The 21,608-nt window shown below is 40.6% G+C and overlaps 1 protein-coding gene across 4 annotated transcripts in view; it reads left to right on the top strand.

Annotated features, from left to right (window-relative positions):
* Positions 1 to 21,608, top strand: part of prkci (protein kinase C, iota) — a 70,448-nt gene that overhangs the window by 25,986 nt on the left and 22,854 nt on the right. For 3 of the 4 annotated variants that reach the window (XM_051953368.1, XM_051953366.1, XM_051953369.1), the window contains 11 exons: positions 2,769 to 2,858; positions 5,854 to 5,904; positions 10,128 to 10,213; positions 10,568 to 10,705; positions 10,827 to 10,881; positions 11,968 to 12,023; positions 12,974 to 13,150; positions 14,451 to 14,548; positions 18,144 to 18,230; positions 18,348 to 18,483; positions 18,606 to 18,693. In XM_051953368.1, the coding sequence (XP_051809328.1) occupies positions 2,769 to 2,858; positions 5,854 to 5,904; positions 10,128 to 10,213; positions 10,568 to 10,705; positions 10,827 to 10,881; positions 11,968 to 12,023; positions 12,974 to 13,150; positions 14,451 to 14,548; positions 18,144 to 18,230; positions 18,348 to 18,483; positions 18,606 to 18,693 (1,062 nt within the window). The remainder of the gene's footprint in view (positions 1 to 2,768; positions 2,859 to 5,853; positions 5,905 to 10,127; positions 10,214 to 10,567; positions 10,706 to 10,826; positions 10,882 to 11,967; positions 12,024 to 12,973; positions 13,151 to 14,450; positions 14,549 to 18,143; positions 18,231 to 18,347; positions 18,484 to 18,605; positions 18,694 to 21,608) is intronic. The other variant, XM_051953367.1, reaches the window with a different exon arrangement.

Genomic DNA, 21,608 nt, shown 5'->3' with positions numbered 1-21,608 from the left:
ATGCAAAATCTTTGGGATATATTCCCAGTATACAACTTTTGGCACAAAAAGGAATCTTGACGTTAAATAACTCTTTTTATCTTTGGACACTCCCATAAACAGTGAAAAAGAGTTTCTTTATTATCTTGACATTTAACACACATATCAGGAGTATGATTTGACATATGATGGAGTTTTTCCAGGGTCATATAAACCCTTGTCGTAACTTAAATCGCATATGGTTTGTTTTTGGGCCTTCGACAGGCCTCGTTTCAGTCTGTTTCATCTATATCTTCTTGTATGTCATTTCTCCATGCATTCAATGTATCTATTGAAGAGTCCTTGGAATTTGACATAATCAGGTTATAATATTTAGACAGTAGGTCTTTTTCTCCCTGTTTTCCCATTTGTTCAATTAATGATAATTCAGGTATACACATGATTTCTTTTGACCTAGATGGCAAAAAGTTTTTTTTACCTGCAAATATTTGTAAAAATGTTTTGGTGGAATTTGATATAGCTGGACAAAGTTACTGAAAATACTGCCATGAGGGAAATTAAGCTGGTGCAAAATTCATGACATCAGACTGTTTGATTTTTAAAAAGCAATCTTATAGGGGAACTTCGTTTTTTTTCAACCTGGGGTCTGTTTTCATATGTCATTTCATACATGTGAGTGATGGAGAAATGAATTTTCAACATAGCTCCAGTATTTAGCCAGGCAGGCAGCTTAGCACCTCAGCTAGCAGCTCAGCTAGCGAAAAGTATGGGGCAAGAGCCCCCCCCCCCCCCCCCCCCCCCGTGTCAAAGTCCACCCTAACGTGCTTATTTCCCACACTGACTGGCTCGGATAGTCTCAACGAGTGTTCCACAACATACTAGAGATGAGAAGTGAACGAAAACCTCTACATTACCTGGCGATCGCTCTTTGTTGTAGTCTGTATCCAAAGCTCAGGACGCTAGAAAGCAAATCTTGTTCTGAAATCACGCGATGGCTCGCGAGCTATAAAAAAAAGCATGTTAGGGCGGACTTTGACGCGGGGGGGCGGCACTTGCCCCATACTTTTCGCTAGCTGAGCTGCTAAGCTGACTGCCTGGCTAAATACTGGAGCTATGTTGAAAATCCGTTTCTCCATCACTCACATGTATGAAATGACATATGAAAACAGACCTCAGGTTGAAAAAATCCGAAGTTCCCCTTTAACTAATTTCACTTCACTTTGGAAAACGATGTGTTTATTAATTGATCACTAAAGTCAAGCCACTTTTTTGTGGGCAAAAACATGAGTTTGTATGTAGATCTTGATGATTGATTAACATAAAATCCACAAACAGCAATTTTGATAATTCATTTAACACAAAAATACTTGTTTGAGCCTCTCAAATATAAAGATTCCGTGCTTGTTTTGTGTTCTGTCATAATAAAGTGAATCTCTTTTGATCTGTTGTTTAACCACATGGTTTCAGATATCATTTTGGGTACCAGATAGTTGACCGGAATTTTTGATTGTTTTTGGATAGCCCCCACATTTATTTATAGAATATGATAGAATATGCTTTATTGCCATGCAGTGTATAATGAAATTGGAAAGCTTCTCCTTTTCAGTGCAAGACATCTTTAAAAAATTGTGCAAAACAGTCTGTTTACAAATAGAAATAACAGTGTGAATTATAAATATTATATAATATTTAAGTGACAAAGTATTTCAGGAATGAATTTAAAGTTAAAAAACAGTAATCAGTTGCAGGCCTTCCTCGAAATGGTTTGAGTGTCTCGTGTCACCATAAAACCAGACAGTCACGTTACCTTTGACATGATGGTTGTCGCAGTCCCCTTACAAGTTCAACATCAGTCTCCAGTAGATTTTATTATTTTCATTACGCTGTGTGTCATAGTTTCTGTTCTTGTGCCGTTTATGGTATCAGCAGTTTGTTATTGTGCTTAGTTAGGTAGAGCACTAAAAATAGAATCGATGTTCTGAATGTTGGCTCACACAGTCTATCTTTGAGTGTCGTGCAACACCTGGCTTTTCCTGTTAATTTTAAGGAAATAATTAGAGCTGTGTCTGAGTAGCATTTTAATTATCAATCATGGTACAAGTAGCCATGCGCAATTAAAAAGAAACAGATTGAAATGAATGTCTACTGGGCTTAAGTGTGGAGCAGACATTTGACAGTAACAAAAAATGTTCAATAATAATTTAAAAAGAAATCGGCAAATTTACTGGTCGCACATGCACGAGTAGATGAAAAATTTACTCACACTCGCTTAAATTTTGGTCGCAAAATGCGACCATTTACTCGCAGTCCGGAGCCCTGATTAGATTATCAATAATACTGCTGACATTTTTTTGTCACCAAATTAAGTAATTAACTAAATTGTGACTCTACTTATGCCAAAAATGATTAATAACAAAACTGACCATTACTGAAAATGAAGTGATTGTTTTTTTTCTGCTGCTAAAAATTCACTGATGTACTTTTACAACAGATACATTTTTTTTTACTTGAATAAGTAAATAATTTGGCTCGCATTATGGAGTCATTCCTCTAAATATGATGTTAATTCAGGTGTTCTGTCATGCAAAAGAAAATGTTGTCCTTTAACTGCAATGTCATATCCACGCGATGTGCCTAAATGATAAGTTTGACTTGACAATCGTGTATGTTGTTGAGGAAGAAGTTATCATAACTTTATTGTTTACACCTTCACCAGATTTCTCTACAGCTTGAATTCTTGTGTACACGTGAGTGTTGTGAATGACATTTGGCCTCTCTTCTACCGCTAGGTGACCCCTGCACCGTGTCATCTCAGCTGGAATTGGAGGAAGCACTGCGACTCTATGATCTAAACAAAGACTCAGAGCTCATTATCCATGGTGAGCCTTACTGCTTTTCGCACAGACCCTATTTATAACATTCTCTACACACTTTCTGAATTTGACTTAAATAATGTTCTTGTGTAGTGCACTCAGTAAGATGTTGATTCTGACCAATTCCATGCTTAGTAATAAATGAAACCTTTGAGAAACTGATTATTGTCTACTCTTTGCTCTCCTGGTCCACTCACCTCTCTGTTGGGAGTCTGATGGTATGCCAGATTGGCAGCGTTATTAAATGTTTAATTTCTGGTCAGTGAACTACCTTATGCAAGACTTCAGGCTCAGGATCATAACTGATGAAATGTGCCAACACAGATCATCAGTGTTGATGGGCACAAAGCTTGCCATTTTTAGTTAACCTCCTGCCAATACTAGTAATTAGTCTCTCCTTTAATGCTGCTTTGGTGACTATTACAGTTGCAACCAAAATTATTCAACCCCCAGTGCCAATTTGGGTTTTAAGTACTATCTACAACTTTTAAGTTGTTCGGAATAAATTTAACATGCAAGTGGATTTTAAACAGCTGAATGTAACCAATAATACAAGGGTTTTCTCTCAATTCCACACAAAATGTTAATTTTAATAACTAGTGCAGTTTCAAAATTATTCCACCCCCTAATGACAAGTGTCTTTAAAACTTGCTGGAGCATTTTATGACTGTTATAACCTTTTGCAAATAAGATATTTAACCAAACAATACCTTCTGGTAATCCAAACGAAGAATCTGAGTTCCTTCCTCATGGGAAAGTGACCTAGTTCAGCATAATTCTTGAGTATGTCTGCTGCAACTATCTTCGCCAAATCCCAATAAAGATTTCCTGTGAGATTTAAATCCTTCAACTACCAATACCACTCTAGAATATTCTAGGATGTCTTGGGAAACCCAGCCTGAGTAAACAATGTGATAAGCATGGTCTTGTTGCTGGAAAGCCAAATGTCAAGCATCATCTTATTCAATATCAGCATAAAATTAGCTTCTGAGATTTCCTGATATTTGATCAAATTCATCTCGTTTTCTACTTATTATAGTTTTGCAGTACCTGATGAAGCCTATCAGGCCAAGAACAGCATTCGGCACCGACATGCCTTACTGTAGATTGGGTGTATTGTCATCTTCCATCTCCAGCCATATATACTGATAAATCACAGGCCTACAGAAGTTCTTATTTTCTTTCAACGCTTTGGAAAATATGATTACAAAACAACTATGGATTATGTAAATGGATTTAAGAAATTTTGAGCTGATTTTTATGTGTTTGCTGTCGGTCAATAGAGGTTCCCATCTTTGAGTACCTGAAGAAGCCCTTTGGTGTGAAGTTGTATCTTACTGTACCAACTAAATATCAGTTACTGATTAGTTCCTGATGTCAGAATATCTTATTGTAGCTTTTTTATAGTCACTCAAGCTATTTTGGTACTTGTCTCCATAAAAATCTGGTGGTAGTGGTGGTTAAGTTATTCTTTCTCCCTGGTCAGGTAGTGTGGCCACTTTATGTAAACCCATTACCTAGCGAACTGCGCGTTCAAAAATATCCTTAGAACAATTTAGTACACATGCTACCTTTTTGGATCCATTTCATTGCTTATGCACGGACATTGCCATTTTCTTAATTTTTTAGGGTAGTGTTCTTGACTTTGATACAATATTAAACTATAAGATGCAAATCCAAGCATACAGAAAAGAGAATTTGCAACTAATGTTAGCTTTCATGCACATTATAAAAGCTTGGGGCATTATTAACCACACTTGATTTGCAATTGTGTGTCTTTATAATTGTGTGTGTCTTTATAAGGAATGTAGGGGGGTTGAATAATTCTGAAACTGCACTAGTTATTAAAATTAACATTTTGTGTGGAATTTAGAGAAAACCCTTGTATTATTGGTTACATTCAGCTGTTTAAAATCCACTTGTATGTTAAATTTTTTCCAAACAACTTAAAATTTGTAGATACTGCAGTACTTAAAACCCAAATTGGCACTGGGGGTTGAATAATTTTGTTTGCAACTGTATTTATGTTCTTCAGGCATGGGGAAATCAACAGAACATTCCTTGTTATTTTTATTTGGACTGTGAGCATATATTCACAGCATTGTTACCATTCAGTCTAAATGCATGTTTTAATTATTGTATTTTAACTATAGTACGCATAATCAAGATAGTTTAACACAGTTTATTTGGAGTCTGGAGCTGTTGGTCTGAGCATATATTGAATGAGATGTTTCGTCTTTTTTTCTGGCATTTTTTCAGCCTACAAAGATGCAAATTACATATTTGGATGTGGTTCGCCATCTATTTAAAACTTAATCTGGTTGCTTTTAGTTTCCTTTTCCTTTCCGTTTGCATGGCTGTGTGTGCATTTACATTTCTGTTTATTTCTGAGTACAGTCAGCTAGATACTGCACACTGCAAAAAGCATGAAAACATATGGTTAGTCCTCCAGTGGGCTGTAAAAACAATATTACTCCCGCTGTTGATGTCTGTCTATAGGCCCTTAAGCTAGTTCACTCCCCTGTCCAAGCTTGGCGTACTTGACAAATAGTTGTGCATCTATGTGAATGCAGAGGTCAGGGCCAATACAGGATGGGCTTGGGGTGAGGGTTATATATATATGTGGTTATATGGAACATTTGATTGACAAGCTGTGTGTGCATAAGCATGTAACCTGGGGGTAGCAGGGATGAGGGATGTGGTTAATGTAAAGTTTTAATCAAATCAGAGGTGACGGGTCAAGAGTGCAGTGGATGCCAGTGTTTTTCCACTTTCTATAACTCACTTGCACCGTCATGAAAACAATATGGACATTTTTTATAAATGAGGAATTGCTTGAGTTGGTAGGTTTTGCTGCAGGAGGTCTGCTGTTGTGATGAGGAAAAAGGGAAATGTATTGAGCAGCACACAAAAATCCTCACTTGAATGCTGTCAGACTTGCCATCCTTAAAAATAAATTGAAGCTTTCTAAAGGTAATGATGTGCTTGTTTTTCTTTCCAGTTTTCCCATGTGTACCAGAGAAACCTGGCATGCCCTGTCCAGGTGAAGACAGTAAGTTAAATAGTTTCCATCTTTAGTTTTACTTCATTTTGACAGCCAGTTTTGCAACAAAATCAGTATTTAATTTAGATTTTAAATTTGAGATACTTAAATAAATGCCTTTATTCAAAATAACATTTTTTCCACCAGATATGGACAGTTTGATAATTGAATTTGTTAAAATGATGTCTAGAAATAACTTCACTTTCTTTGGTTTTGCTTGAGTTTTTTTAAACTTGTGAAAAAAAATCTTGAAGAAAGCATAGAAAAGATTTGTAGCTACACAAAAAAGGCTGGTTTAAATAAAAATATGTGACATCAATAAAATGTGCAAAGAATCAGCAGTAGGTTTATCAGTGTGAAAATTATACACAGACAGCACAGCACTTACTTAAATTGAAGTTATCTACCAGTTCACTTGTGCTTGAGATGTGAAGGTGCACAAGTATAATTGTGCCACTTTACCTCTTATGTTTATACTTAAGATTCTGACTTTCTGTGAGAGGTACTGGATTGCTTAGCATTTCCAACAGCTTAATAGATGTTATCAAAACATCATAAGGAAATATGTCCATCCTGCTCATGAAGAATGTTGGCTGGCTGCACATCAGACGCTTATCAATATATGGGTCATTCCATCTGAAATCACTGAAATATTTGGAATAGTTTCTGCTCAACCATTTCCCATTTTCCTGATTTTATTTTTTCGAAAGCTTTAGATATTTAAAATATCTGTGAAATTTTAGCTTTATATATCAAATGCTATTTGACATAATTGTTTTTAACGAACTGCCAGTCAATCTACTTTCAGCCTGTTTGTTTGCACAGTGAAAATCATTGATTATTTTTGAACTGAAATATGAAAAAAAGAAGTGCAACCGTTATGAAAAGTCCAATCATTGAGCACACATGAACAAAAAAATTGATCATGCAGAGATCAACTAGTGATCTTTTCTGAACTATATGTAGTTGCATTTCACAATAGTACAAAAGTAAACCCCGCCTAGTAGGCCCACCACCTACAGAGCAGGAAGTCGGGGTCGGGTGCTATGTACACCGGGCAGTAGGCAGGAGCGGGGGCCTGGGCGTGCCACCCCCTGGTGGCGTAGACTAGCTCTGGGGACGTGGAATGTTACCTCACTGGTGGGGAAGGAACCTGAGCTGGTGCGGGAGGTGGAGCGATACCGGCTAGATATAGTTGGGCTCACCTCCACGCACAGCAAGGGTTCCGGAACCAGAATCCTGGAGAGGGGTTGGACTCTCTCCTACTCCGGAGTTGCCCAAAGTGAGAGGCGCTGGGCGGGTGTGGGGATACTCACAAGCCCCCGACTGAGCGCTGCTTTGTTGGAGTTCTCCCCAGAGAATGAGAGGGTCGCCTCTCTGTGACTTCGGGTTGCAGAGAGGAAAACTCTGACTGTTGTCTGTGCTTATGCGCCGAAGAGCAGTTCAGAGTATTCTGCCTTCTTGGAATCTTTGGGTGGTGTCCTGGAAGGGGTACCGCCCGGGGTAGTCATGGATTGGCCATAACAAACACCATGTTCGAGCATAAGGTTGCTCATAAGTGTACTTGGTACCAGAGCACCCTAGGCCAAAGGTCGATGATCGACTTTATAGTCATATCGTCAGACCTGCGGCTGTATGTTTTGGACACTCGGGTGAAGAGAGGTGCAGAGCTGTCAACTGGTGAGTTGGATCCGATGGTGGGGAAGACTGCCGGACAGACCTGGTAAACCCAAACGTGTAGTGCGGGTGAACTGGGAACGTCTGGCGGAGGACCCTGTCTGTAGGGTTTTCAACTCTTACCTCTGGAAGAGTTTCTCCTGCATCCCGGGGGAGGTTGGGGACATGGATTCTGAGTGGTCCATGTTCAAAGCCTCCATTGCAGAAGCAGCTGCTCGGAGCTGTGGTCTGAAGGTCACTTGGTGCCTGTCGCGGCGGCAATCCAAAGACCCGCTGGTGGACACCAGCGGTGAGGGAGGCCGTCATGCTGAAAAAGGAGGCATTTCGAGCCTGGTTGGCTTGTGGGTCTCCCGAAGCAGCTGACAGGTACCGGTTGGCCAAAAGGGCGGCAGCTGTGGCGGTTGTGGAAGCTAAAACTCGTGTGTGGGAGGAGTTCGGGGAGGCCATGGAGAAGGACTTTCGGTTGGCCTCGTGGAAGTTCTGGCAAACCGTTCGACGCCTCAGGAAGGGGAGGCAGGGCTTTATTCAGGCTGTGTACAGTCGGGGTGGAGAACTGTTGACCCGTACTGGGGATATTGTCGAGCGGTGGAAAGAGCACTTCGAGGAACTCTTGAACCCGATAAACACGTCCCCTATGGAGGAGGCAGAGCCTGAAGACTCGGGGGGGAGGGGGGGGATCTTCGTCCATATCCGTGGCAGAGGTCGCCGAGGTAGTTAAGAAGCTCCTCGGTGGCAAGGCGCCAGGTGTGGACGAGATTCGCCCTGAGATGCTGAAGGCTCTGGACATTGTTGGACTGTCCTGGTTGACACGTCTATACAATGTCGCGTGGGCATCAGGTACAGTACCTGTGGAGTGGCAGACCGAGGTGGTGGTCCCTATTTTCAAAAAGGGGGACTGGAGAGTGTGCCAACTACTGCGGTATCACACTTCTCAGCCTCCTCAGGAAAGTTTACTCTAGGGTGCTGGAAGGGAGGATCCGACCGATAGTCGAACCTCGGATTCAGGACGAGCAATGCGGATTCCATCCCGGTCGTGGAACAGCGGACCAGCTCTTTACCCTTGCAGAGCTGCTGAGGGGGTCATGGGAGTACGACCTGCCAGTCTACATGTGTTTTGTGGATCTGGAGAAGGACTATGACCGTGTCCCCCGAGGGGCTTTGTGGGGTACACTGCGGGAGTATGGGGTCGCGGGCTCATTGCTACGAGCCGTTTGGTCCCTGTACGACCAAAGTGAGAGCTGTGTCCGCATACTTGGCACTAAGTCAGACATGTTTCCGGTGGGTGTTGGACTCTGCCAGGGCTGTCCCTTGTCTCCAATCCTGTTTGTGGTTTTCATGGACAGGATTTCGAGGCGCAGTTGTGGTGGGGAGGGTTTTCGGATTGGGGGCCTCGGGATCACATCTCTGCTTTTTGCGGATGATGAGGTTTTGTTGGCATCCTCAGACCATGACCTCCAGCACGCACTGGAGCGGTTTGCAGCCGAGTGTGAAGCGGCAGGGATGCGGATCAGCACCTCCAAGTCCGAGGCCATGGTTCTCTGCCGGAAACCGGTGGATTGCTCCCTCTGGGTTAGGGGCGGAGTTGCTTCCCCAAGCAAAGGAGTTCAAGTATCTCGGGATCTTGTTCACGAGTGATGGGAAAATGGAGTGAGAGATGGACAGGCGGATTGTTGCGGCGTCAGCAGTAATGCAGGAGTTGTACCGAACCGTCGTGGTGAAGAGGGAGCTGAGCCGTAAAGCGAAGCTCTCGATTTACCAGTCCATCTACGTTCCAACACTCACCTATGGTCATGAGCTTTGGGTAGTGACCGAAAGAACAAGATTGCGGATACAAGCGGCCGAAATGAGCTTCCTCCATAGGGTGGCTGGGCTCAGCCTTAGAGATAGGGTGAGGAGCTCAGACATCCGGAGGGAGCTCGGAGTGGAGCCGCTGCTCCTTCGCATCGAAAAGAGCCAGTTGAGGTGGTTTGGCCGTCTGATACGGATGCTTCCAGGGAGACTTCCTTTGGAGGTTTTCCGAGCACATCCGTCTGGGAGGAGACCCCGGGGTAGACCCAGAACTCGCTGGGTGAATTATATATCTCGTCTGGCCTGGGAACGCCTCGGGATCCCCCAGGAAGAGCTGGAAAGCATTGCTGGGTGGAGGGACGTCTGGAACAACCTGCTTCGCCTGCTGCCTCCGCGACCCGCTCCCGGATATGCGGAAGAAAATGGATGGATGGATGGATGGACAAAAGTAAACCTATAGAAAGCGTTTTCTTGCCAAATACTTGGTCACAAAAAATGCTTTTCTTCTATTTTTATTTTTGGATACCACTAGAAGAAATACTTCTCGGTAAATTCTTAAGCATTTACTATAAATGTGGTACAACTTATGTAATGTCACATACCTGTATCGTAAAAACTGTGAAAAGGATGTTGAGGGTGATAACTGAGATACTGTCATTTTTGAAAATATTCCGGATACTGCTGTTTCCAATTTGATTGTTGGTATACAAAACATGCCAATGCATGCCAATACAAGTAAGGGTTGTTTCTCTTTCCTCTTTTCTCAGAATCAATATATCGGCGTGGAGCCCGGCGCTGGAGGAAGCTTTACTATGCCAGCGGTCACGCCTTTCAGGCCAAACGCTTTAACAGGGTGAGACATGATACTGAATTTTATTCAACAATGCTTTTCACTGTAAGAAGTAACTATTTGATATTCTGTATTTCTAATATTTCACATCGCTCGCTGATATGTTGTCAATTCAAGCACAATACCCATTTTACATGTAATGAAAGACATCCGCTACCCTTAAGTAATTTTTGTCTGTATTGGTTGATGGAGCAGGAGTGATGGTGTTTATACAGAACAGTATCTCCAGTGCAATTTGATTCTTGACAAGCATTTGTTCATGTTGCAAAAGCCATTTCCTTCCTCTTTAGCTTCTTCTAGAATAGAGTTTGTGCTTGTTTGTGATATTGATTTTTCTCTGTCTGCCCTCCTGAGCAGCGAGCCCACTGTGCCATCTGTACAGACCGAATCTGGGGTCTGGGAAGACAAGGCTACAAATGCATTAACTGCAAACTGCTGGTGCACAAGAAGTGCCATAAACTGGTGACAGTGGAATGTGGCAGACCTATGATCCAGGTGAGATCTGTGATGTATGTCATGCTCATTAATTTGATGACAGTAGATCACTGTGACTCATACAGACACTACAAAATAGCTTCTATGCTGATTATACTTAATGTTGAATATTTTTGTCCAGGAACCTACCATTCCCGGCCAACCATTGAGTCAGTTAGACCCAAATGAACAGCCAGGTAAGACAATTTCCATTTACAAATAGAAATCAGCCAACACACTTGTTTGGACAAAAATAAAAAAAATAATTTATGGACTGGCAGCCCAGAGAGACAGTCCTCTGAGCTGTTTATCTGTTGCTCCTTATTGACTTCTGTTTATAAGTGTGAAACTGTCATTTAAAAAAAAAATAATTCATTTGATGTTTTTAAAAAAATATATACTACCACTTTTAGATATCTTTCCCATGACATGATGACTTAAATTTACTTACTGCCGACAGCTTTTGACCCCTGTCCTAAAAAGACAGTTTTGTTCATGTCAAAAAATGTTGAGACCGTTATAGTCTATGTCTGTGTAGGTTCTCATTCATCCAGGTCATGGTTATCCAAAGTTGTTTAAATCATTAGTGGGATCACTTTATTTTTAGTCTCAGTCTTTTTGTAAGATTTACTGGCTAAGAGACAATATGTGTAAAAACACCATACTTGTCTGTCAGGAATAAACACTCTGACCTTGGGATCTTGGCTGCTTCAGTGTGACTTTGGCCAAGTACAAGTTGGTCAGCTGCATTTGGGGGTTTACATCCAGCACAAGAGTTAAATCCAGTCAGGTGGTTGAGAGGTTGACTGGAATGACAGAGCTTAGGATCGTAGCTGTTATTGTTAGAGAGGCAGCTGAAACTCATGCTATAGATGCTCCTTGGCCATCTGGAGTGTTGAGGATTGCAATTATAGTAATGATGGGATGCAGATGACTTTTTTTTAGCCTATTCTAAAAGCATCTATGTTGAACTATAAGCACTGATATCAGTTGGATAATTGTTTATGTTGCGATGTGCTGTTACTAGTATGGATCCAAAAAAGAGTCAGTCTTTGTTGTTTGGTAAACAATGCAAAGTGGGTATTTTCTTTTCTAACGAAGCAGAGAAAAAATACTTTAGCACAGCACAGCTGTGAACAAAGCGTGTGACTGTCTCTCACCTATTTTCTCCCCTTCTTTTTTTTCCCTCTCATGCCCCCCCTCCTTCTGTCTGTCTGTCACTCTGTCTGTCACTCTCTCTTCTCCTGGTCCCCCCCCCCACCCCACCCCCACCCCCCTCTCAGGCCCTCAGAATAAAGACTCCAGAGAAAGCTTGACTTACGATGGAGAAGAGAAAGAGGTGAGAAAGATATCTTTTCAAATGTTGATATGTGACTCGGGCTGTCACCCTGGCATGTTGACTAGATGAATATATGTGTATATATGTATGTTTACAAACACAAATAGGCTCTGTTTGTTTGAGAGGCAGGAAGAATAAGATCACCTGTAATTTAAAACAGGTTTTTGTCATCCTCTAAATGGCTTGCATTTGGGTGATCCCTCTTTCACCTTCTGTGCCTGTGTGATATAGAGTGCATGCAGTTGTAGGCACCCTTGCAGTGCTGTGGATATTGATTTTCTTTGGTGGAGCTAATAAAGTAACCTTTTATCACAGCTCTTAACACCAGAGGCTGATTAATGACTTGGGATGTAGTTTGGGCTTTGGTGGGGAGGATTGTTAGATGAAGCAGGACAGCTGGAGATGCACCAAGAATTGTACAAGTTGGACACAGATAGACAGAGATAAAAGAGAGCAAGCTAAATGATCTTATTTACAAGTACATGTCTGACTCTGGGAAGCGAGGTTGCCAGGCGAAGACAGGCTAGATGGATAGGTAGTCAAAATGGTTCACTACAGAAGAGATTACAGGAGGGATGATGGGTGGGGAAAAGTTAAAGGTGGTAGTCTGGTTTACAGGGAAGTTGGACTATACTATATCAAGTGTCTAAGCTATTGGTAGGACCATAATGGTATTTCTACTAAGATTTATTCTCAATAAGAGATGTTTGGTGTAGTTTTCATCCCATTTACAAAATCACCCAAAAGTAATGGCCCTTGTTGAAACAAAACCATTCGCTATGTCAACAGTTTACTGAGAAAATGATTTGGAGTTTGACGGCCAAAATGATGCATAATCAAATGTCTTACAGTTCAATTACTGTTCATCATATGGTGTTGTTGGTAGAAAGGTTTTAATGCTCTCTCTATCACTGTGTTCCAATTTCCTTCCTTGTCTGCTCCCCTCACAGGCACGTAGCAGCAGAGACACAGGAAAATCGCCCTCCAGTCTGGGCCTAGCAGATTTCGATCTGTTGAGGGTGATCGGAAGAGGCAGCTACGCCAAGGTGCTGTTAGTGCAGCTGAAGAAAACAGAACGTATTTATGCCATGAAGGTCGTCAAGAAGGAGCTGGTCAATGACGATGAGGTAAATCTAAATAGTTGCAGATAATGCTGATGCCGGAACTACCTATCAAATGTTTTTTAGCCTTCATTTATTGGCCCAATTTGAGCAAGACAATGAGGGCTGTAAACATAAAGGCAATATTCAACAATTAATGCAATAAACTATTAATAAAATGCAATGAAATGTAATGACAGAATTAGTAAAAGAGGGCTTCACAGCTTTATTTGTGTCTATACAGGCATCAGTATCAATCCAGTTGTCTTCTTTACTGCTGAAGGTTGATAACATTTCTTCATAATATCATAAACAACCATGGGATGCACTGTTTGTCTTGCCATCTGTGTAGGACAGTGGAAGAAAGGACACTAAAGACAAAAGTAGAAGCTTAAATAAGATAATGTTTATGTATTTGTTTAAAATTTAAATTATTGCAATAGAAATTAGTCCAGTTATTTTCCGAGAAATGCATCAAATATCCGACTAGTCACTTCAGCTTTAGGCTTTTCATATGATCTTAAGACAATGATGTCATGCAAGTGAACCTCCATTTTATTGGAAAACATGTCTTTATATGTTACAGCTTGTAATTTATGTAGCCATTATTTAGCCATCATCAGAAGTTTAAACATTATCTCTAATACAGTATCTCAGAACTGTGTCTTTACATCTGTACAGTGTAACAACAACAGCATGCCTCCCTCTATTTAGATGTAAGGAGGTTAATTAATAGTGAAGTCATCAATCTCATGTCACTGCCATGTATGATTAACATAATTAGCACAATTAATGGAAGCTGTTATTCATAGCACAATGAACATTTGTCTTAGACTGAACCTCCATCTTGTGTATCTTGTCTAAAACACTTGGACTTAAGCTGACAGACCTCTTCGAAGCTACCAGTCTTTCTAAAAAGGTGTAGATAAACTATCGTCATCAAAAATTGATCTCAGTGAACACATGTAGCAGCACAGCCAGCAGCAATAGGAGTAGTTAGCCTTGATTAGATGCACTCAGTGTGATTGACAAATTGACAAGTACCTCTCGATCAATGGTGAAGTCTTCTGCTGTCCCTGCCCTGTCAGCGTGAGCAGCATCCATGTCCAGACATATTATCATCTAGACATCAATATAGGCCTGCTGCTGCTTCTCCTGGCTCAGCCCTTTTCTCTTGCTGCTGTCCACCTTACACGAGTGAACCTCAAGCTTTGTAGCATGGTTGATGAAACTCCGTGCTTATTCAGCTTTTATAAGTTCAAGGGTACTATGCCAGAATGATCTCTGATTGACATTTGGGTGTGTCTTTTGTGCGTTTCTATTCCAGGACATTGACTGGGTCCAAACAGAGAAGCATGTCTTTGAGCAGGCTTCTAATCATCCCTTCCTGGTCGGCCTCCACTCCTGTTTTCAGACAGAAAGCAGGTTAGTGTCTTTGTTTGTTTTTTTGTTTGTTTGTTGTGATATCACTTGAGGAGAGGAAAAGGGATGGAATTAAAATGTTTAGATAGAGCTCTTTATTGTCCCGAAGGAAATTTGTTTTCACAAGCTGTCATGTCACACATCATAACATACATACAAGGACAAAAAAAAAATTCACAATATGACACACAAAAATAGAGTTCAAGTTCAGCGCGGTGGCTTATTGAGGATGACGATAGCTGATGGAACAGAACTTCTGTTGTAACAGACATAATGCCATCTTAGTGCTCGAAATCTGCGTCCAGAGGGGAGGAGCTAGAACATGTGATGAAGAGGGTGTTCAGTGTCCGAAATTATTGATCTGGCGAGACAGGCTATTGCCTTATTATTAAGTTCAGATATGTTAGGTGTAGGTTGATGTATAATTTTAGATGCAATACATGTAATTTTAACAAGTCGGTTTCTGTCTGAAACTGATAAAGTATAGAAACAAGAAGAACAATACAGCAGAATGGACTGGATTATACTTTTGTACAGCAGCAACAAGAGATGAGGAGCAACATGAAGTTTTTTAGCTTAGCAAACCTCTGTACCCTACTCTTTATCAATGTTTAAGGCTTAATGCTTGAGGCTACATTAGCTGCTACTAGCAGTAGTCGAGTTGCATTGCATGTAATGAAGGCACCAGGTTTTGACAACAAAGAATAATGTGTAGAATAAAAAAGACTACGTTGCCATTTCTTCTACATTGAATTTGCTCCTTTTTCAAAGCTTCGTCATTAGTTTGTCTCGTTTAGCCAGCCCATTCTGCAGAACGTAATGGTTTAGATGCACCTTACTGACTCTGCTGTAGGGGAAACATTCTGGTTTGTTTATATTTGTTTAAATTAATTACAGTAGTCTTAGGTAGAACTAAGCAAAAGATGGGACTTTGGTGTTCCCTCAAAATAGTTACAGGTGAAATTGTTTTGGTGGAACATTTGCACACATGGAGATGAGCACTGTCATTATCTGTCATAATCTACCAAAAAAAACTGCAGAGTTGCCTTACTGTATAAATCAAACCTTGAAATTTTTAGTGTGTTTTAGGCTGAAGTTGGTCTTTGCTCAGTGGGTTTTGAAAATGGTCACAGGTAGCTAGTGGAAGGAGTGGATGATGGCATGTAAAATTAATGCCAAATGGCAGACTTATATCAACAGCTTACATCCAGGGACTCATTGTCTGACAGTGTTACAGGAGTACAATTGCTAAATCAGTTGAGTACTGCTGAAAATGTATCAAAATGTGATTAAAGCATACAGTCAGGTCCATAAATATGTGGATGTTGACACAGTTTTCAGCATTTTGGCTTCATACACCTCTACAATGGATGTGAAATGAAGCTATCAAGATGTGCTGTAAGTGCAGATTTTCACGTTTAATTTGAGGATATTTACATCCAAATCAGGTCAGCGATGGAGGAATTACAACCCATTATATGAGCCTTCCACCTTTTTAAGTGATTAAAGGTAATTGGACTAACTAACATAATGATAAATCAAATTGTCACTTTTAATATTTGGTTGAAATTCCTTTGTAGTCAATGTCAGTTTGAAATCTGGAACCCATAGACGTCACAAGGCACTGGGTTTGGTCCCTGGTGATGCTCCTCCAGGTCTCTGCTGTTGCTGTCTTCACTTCTTGCTTGTTCTTGGGGTATTTTCCCTTCAGTTTGTCTTCAGCAAGTGGAATGCAGCTTGATTGGATTCAGGTCAGGTGACTGACCTGGCCATTGCAGAACCTTCACTTTCTTTGCGTTAAAATATTCTTTGGTTGCTTTCGCCATATGCTTCGGGTCATTGTCCATCTGCACTGTGAAGCACTGTCCAGTGAGTTCCGAAGCATTTGGCTGAATATGAGCAGATAGTATTGCCCAAAACACTTCAGAATTCATGCTGCTGCTTTTATCAGCAGTCACATCTTTGTAAATATAAGAGAACCAGTTTCATTGGCAGCCATGGATGTCCAAGCCATTATACCACCATCACCAAGCTTCAGTGATGAAGTGATCTGCTTTGGATCTTGAGCAGTTCCTTTCCTTCTCCAGACTCTTCTCTTACCTGGAAGAAGATGATCTTTGTCTCATCTGTCTGTAGGATATTGTATAGGATCTTGTTCCAGAACTGCACAGGCTCTTTTACATGTTTTTTTTGGCAAACTCCAATCTGGCCTTCCTGTTTTTGAGGCTCACCAACAACCTTGTGGGGATTCCTCTGCATTCACTCTGGTAAAGTCTTCTCTTAATTGTTGTTCTTGATCTGGCCAACTGTTGTGAAGGTTTTTTTTCACCAGATAAAGGATTCTTCTGTCATCCACCACACTTGTTTTCTGTGGTCTCTGGGTCTTTTGGTGTTACTGAGCTCACCAGTGCGTTGTTTCTTTTTAAGAATGTACCAAACAGCTGATCTGACCACACCTAATGTTGGTGCTATCTTTCTGATGGTTTTGTTTTGATTTTTCAGCCTAATGATGGCTTGCTTCACTGATAGTGACAGCTCTTTGGACTTCATATTTAGAGTTGACCTCACCAGATTCCAAAGACAAATACCACATTTGAATTCTAAACCTTTTATCTGCTCCATGTAAATTAAATAATCAGGGAATAACACATACCTGACCATGGAACAGCTGAGCAGCCAGTTGTCCAATTATTCAAAGGTGGAGGGCACATCTAAAATATGTTGTTTCTTCTTAACTGTCCACCTGATTTGGATGTAATTCTTCTCAAATTAAAAGTGAAAATCTGCACTTCAAGCACATCTTCACTGTTTCATTTCAAATCCACTGTGATGGTGTACAGAGCCGAAATGCTGAAAATTGTATCCATGCCCATATATTTATGGGCTTGTCGGAGATGCCTGTTTACAGAAACCATTCTGTCTTGACAAATCCTAGCCATTTCAAAATGACATACAGTGCTTCCTCCCCTGCTGCTCCTCTGGTTAAGGTATGCTTACGTTTAGGTAAACAAAACACTTGAAGGTGAGTGGAAGAGTGCAGTCATGGGGAAAACCCCGGTCATAGTAAAAGCCCCTGAAAACTTTATTTATGACATCAAACATTCCAACAAAAGTTAAAGTTTCGAACAAAAAGTCCTTTGTTTAAAAATGTTCAGTGATTACCATGAAGCACAAAAGCGGAACTTCTTGTGTGTCTTTCCATTCTCAGCCCATCCATTTCTCGATTGGTGCATAGGAATGTTTCACATTACCATTTTCTAAATGTAAACCAGTGAAAAGACCACCAGCAAACCAAGCAATGTATAGTGGATCCAGGAAGTTTGAAATTGGACATTTTACTCAGGAGTCTCTAAAAAATTCTTTAGCAATCACAAAATTCTTCTTTACTTGGTACATTTTTGATTATTGTGTTTGTTGATATTTTGTGTCAGAATTTGTTTCAGGTGTATTAAAAATGCTTAACCAAATTTATAAAAGATTTTAAAAAACCCATTGCGGACAGCACCCTGACAGATTCTTTTAGATGATTAAACAAATGACTAATTGTGTTCAAGTGAAAAAATAATAAACTCAGCAAAACACTTGCATCTTTCCACAGACTCTTCTTTGTTATTGAATATGTGAACGGTGGAGATCTCATGTTCCACATGCAAAGACAAAGGAAACTTCCAGAAGAACATGCTAGGTAAAATCAAGCTGTTTGTCTCATGTGTAATTAAAACAAATAAAACAAATGTAATTTAATGTCTTTATGTAGCTACAGCTTATTTTGATGAAGGATTCTGTTCTCTCTCCCTTTCAGATTCTACTCAGCAGAGATCAGTCTGGCGCTAAACTACCTCCATGAGCGAGGAATTATCTACAGAGACTTGAAACTGGACAACGTACTGCTGGATTCTGAAGGACACATCAAACTCACAGACTATGGCATGTGCAAGGTGTGGTTTACAGATTAATGCTTGTTCTAATGATAGCACTTTGGATAAAAGCACCTGCAAAGCTGCAGAAGTGTCAGTTTACAGCCCCCTTGAATAATCTGACGATCTTTTTGTTTTTGCAGGAGGGCTTAAGACCAGGCGATACAACGAGCACTTTCTGTGGTACCCCCAATTACATCGCCCCCGAAATACTCAGAGGAGAGGATTACGGTGAGAATTATAACATAGAGGCACTTACCAGAAATGGTATCTGATGATGAGGCATTATGTAGGAATAGCTGAGATGCTACTCTCAGCTATGATAATGGATGCTGCAGTGATCCAGAACCTGGGTAAACTAAACTATGTGAAAAGCCTATCCCCAGCAACATAAAAAATAAAACTTGTAAGCATCTCTGTGGGTACAGTGGAACTTAACCAGTAAAAAAATTGAAAATGAGAAACAAACGCTAAAAAATAGCTAGCAAACTAAAACAATCAGTAAAATAGAACTAAATATGAGCAAATACTTTAAAAAAGCATTAGAATTTGCATTGGGGCACTTGTGGCATCGTCTGAATACGATCCTCCACCTAAACTCATTATGCAGAGTACAGAGTACATTGGTTGGAAAAATTATGTGGTGAAGATTGTCTAGATGTGTGACTCAAAATTGAACGTGCTAAAGATATGTATAGCAAAGGTTCAATGTACTTTCAAGTACTGAATGAAACAGCATTTCCTACATCCCGACTGCTGCATGTACAAGTATCTATAGACGTAACAAAATAAAAATAGAAAGAGCTCCCCGATTACCAAAAATGCCATCATAGTGACCCTGTTGAAAGAATCAATGTATTAGTATTTGTGTTTTTAAGTGACAATTTTCAAATGAGTACAGCAACTGTTTTCCACCGCAGACAGTTTAACATGTCATAGAAAGAAAAGCAAAGATGGTGACAACAGAAAAAAATAATGATAACATTTAGCTGCTTCCTCAGCTGCCACCTTATTTAGTCACAATTATGCTATTTGTACTGAGACAAGTGACAGTGGTTGCAGTGGAAAAGTTTTATCATAAATAGCAACTACTGAGCTGAACAATATGTTCTCTCTTCATCAAAATTACATTGTAGACATGTAAAATATTTATGCTGGATGCACTCTGATAAGTAAGCCCACCTCGGTGCTGTACATGATCTGTTTTACCTCTTCATAGAAAACAAAAACTAGGCTTGTTAGCTTTTTTTTTATTGCATACCTTGGCCCTGCCTGCACAGTGAGGGACCAATTATGACCATTTTAAGCTTTATATGATGTGTGACTAATTGTATTTAGTGTATTACAACAAAAGTTCAGCATCTGACCTAAAATAGTGAAACCTGTGCAACAAACCATCAAAATAGGATTTCTGTGAGAAAACCTATTTGCTATTTATTTTTACTAGAGATAGGGTTTCCTGTCTAGGCTAACCTCTGTTCTGCCAGCTGCAGAATGTGCTGTCAGTGTGACCTTATTACTGTACTAACGCGGCTAGCGCAGCTAACGCTGTACTAGCACGGCGAGCAGCATGTCATTAAAAGCTCCTTGCATATACTAGAGATCTTATTCTTTGAAATGCATTACTGGTTACTGACTTTCACAAAAACGAACCACGTAGAGGACACATAAAGGATGAAACCGAAGCGCTCTCGTTCACACTGGTAGCCATGGTTACCCCGGTCTTGTGAGGTCAACTGTCCATGTCACATGACCAGAGGAGCGTCACTTGATTGGCTGGGCGTTCGATTTTGGCCAGGATCGATTATTTATGTCTAAGTCCCCTGGATGTGAACAGAAAATTTTTTTTGAAGGTGAATTTCGAACACTGAATTTTTTGACGGCGAATTTTGAACACATTGAATTTTTTTGGTAGCGAATTTTGAATGCATTGAATTTTTAACTGGTTTTTACAATTTTGATGAGCTAAATTCAGGCATAAGAAATTCACATAAATAATTTTGATTCCAAAAAAATTTAAAGTAAGAAAGTCAGCAGCTTTTAAAATTCAGAATCTGATGAGTCTGATTTGCTTTCATAGATTTTCTTTCTAATGGAACAGACCCTGGAAGTTCTGATTTGGTTCTCTATAGATAGTTCAATTTAATTAAGATAAGGACTCTTGGATTACTTAAATTTAATGCTAAAGAAGCTTTTCTCTCTCCACCCTTTTTAATCTTTTTCAAATATCATATTATGCTGGTTGCTTCAACGTTAGGTTAAGAATGTAAATATAACAGCTGTTATTCTGTACACTCAAAAGACCACTACACTTGCTTAGACAAGTTACTGTGAAGTGTGAGATTATTGGTAAAGGTGTGATTATATGGAATGACTTTAGTATAATACTTTTAAGGCGGAGGCTGTTGCTGTAGTGACTCGGGATGGGAATTTCGACTAATTTCCGAACCGACTAGTCGCTAATTTTATTGGCGACTAGTCGGTTCGGAAAACTTGCAATTTAACCCTTTAAGCGCCAAAGTCGCAACATTGCTGAACATAACAAGCCATAGCTTCAAATATACTGCCTCGTGTGCCTCATGTACTGTACACCAGGAGATGGCGGACATCTGGGACTTCAATCTGAGCATCAGTTGTGGGCGTGTTTTCATGCAAAGTTTTGGAGTTTACAGAGTTTGAAATCCGAGGAGACGAGACTCGCCATCGGAGCGTATCAGAGCGCAAGACGGCACATTTTAGAGTGAGAAAACTCACCATACCAAGAGGTCTGGTCAACGCTGACAAAGTACTTTGTCAAGTAATGGCTTACTCATATTCTGAAGAGGAATATTCACCCTCTGATGAAGATGTTCAGTCGTCCACTGAGACAGAAAGTGCCGCTGCGTCTGTGCGTAACGGCAGCGGGTCGGTGTGCCATGACAGTCCACGAGCAGCACATACTGGAGCCGATGCTTTGCTTCGGGGTGGCAGGAAGGGACGTGGTGGGTGTAGCTGGAGTGGTCAAAACACCGCTAATGATGAGGGGGATAGCGGGGGTTGAAAAAAGAGACAAGCATATGCTACTGGCAGGATCAACCAGGTAGCCCAGACGGGACGAGCGTGCGGTGCACGGCCGAGCGTAGAGCTGCATGGCGGCGCCTGGTCGG

Source organism: Acanthochromis polyacanthus, chromosome 9 (assembly GCF_021347895.1).
Source record: "Acanthochromis polyacanthus isolate Apoly-LR-REF ecotype Palm Island chromosome 9, KAUST_Apoly_ChrSc, whole genome shotgun sequence".
Taxonomy (NCBI): Eukaryota; Metazoa; Chordata; class Actinopteri; family Pomacentridae; genus Acanthochromis; species Acanthochromis polyacanthus.
This window is presented reverse-complemented; position numbering and strand designations above follow the sequence as displayed.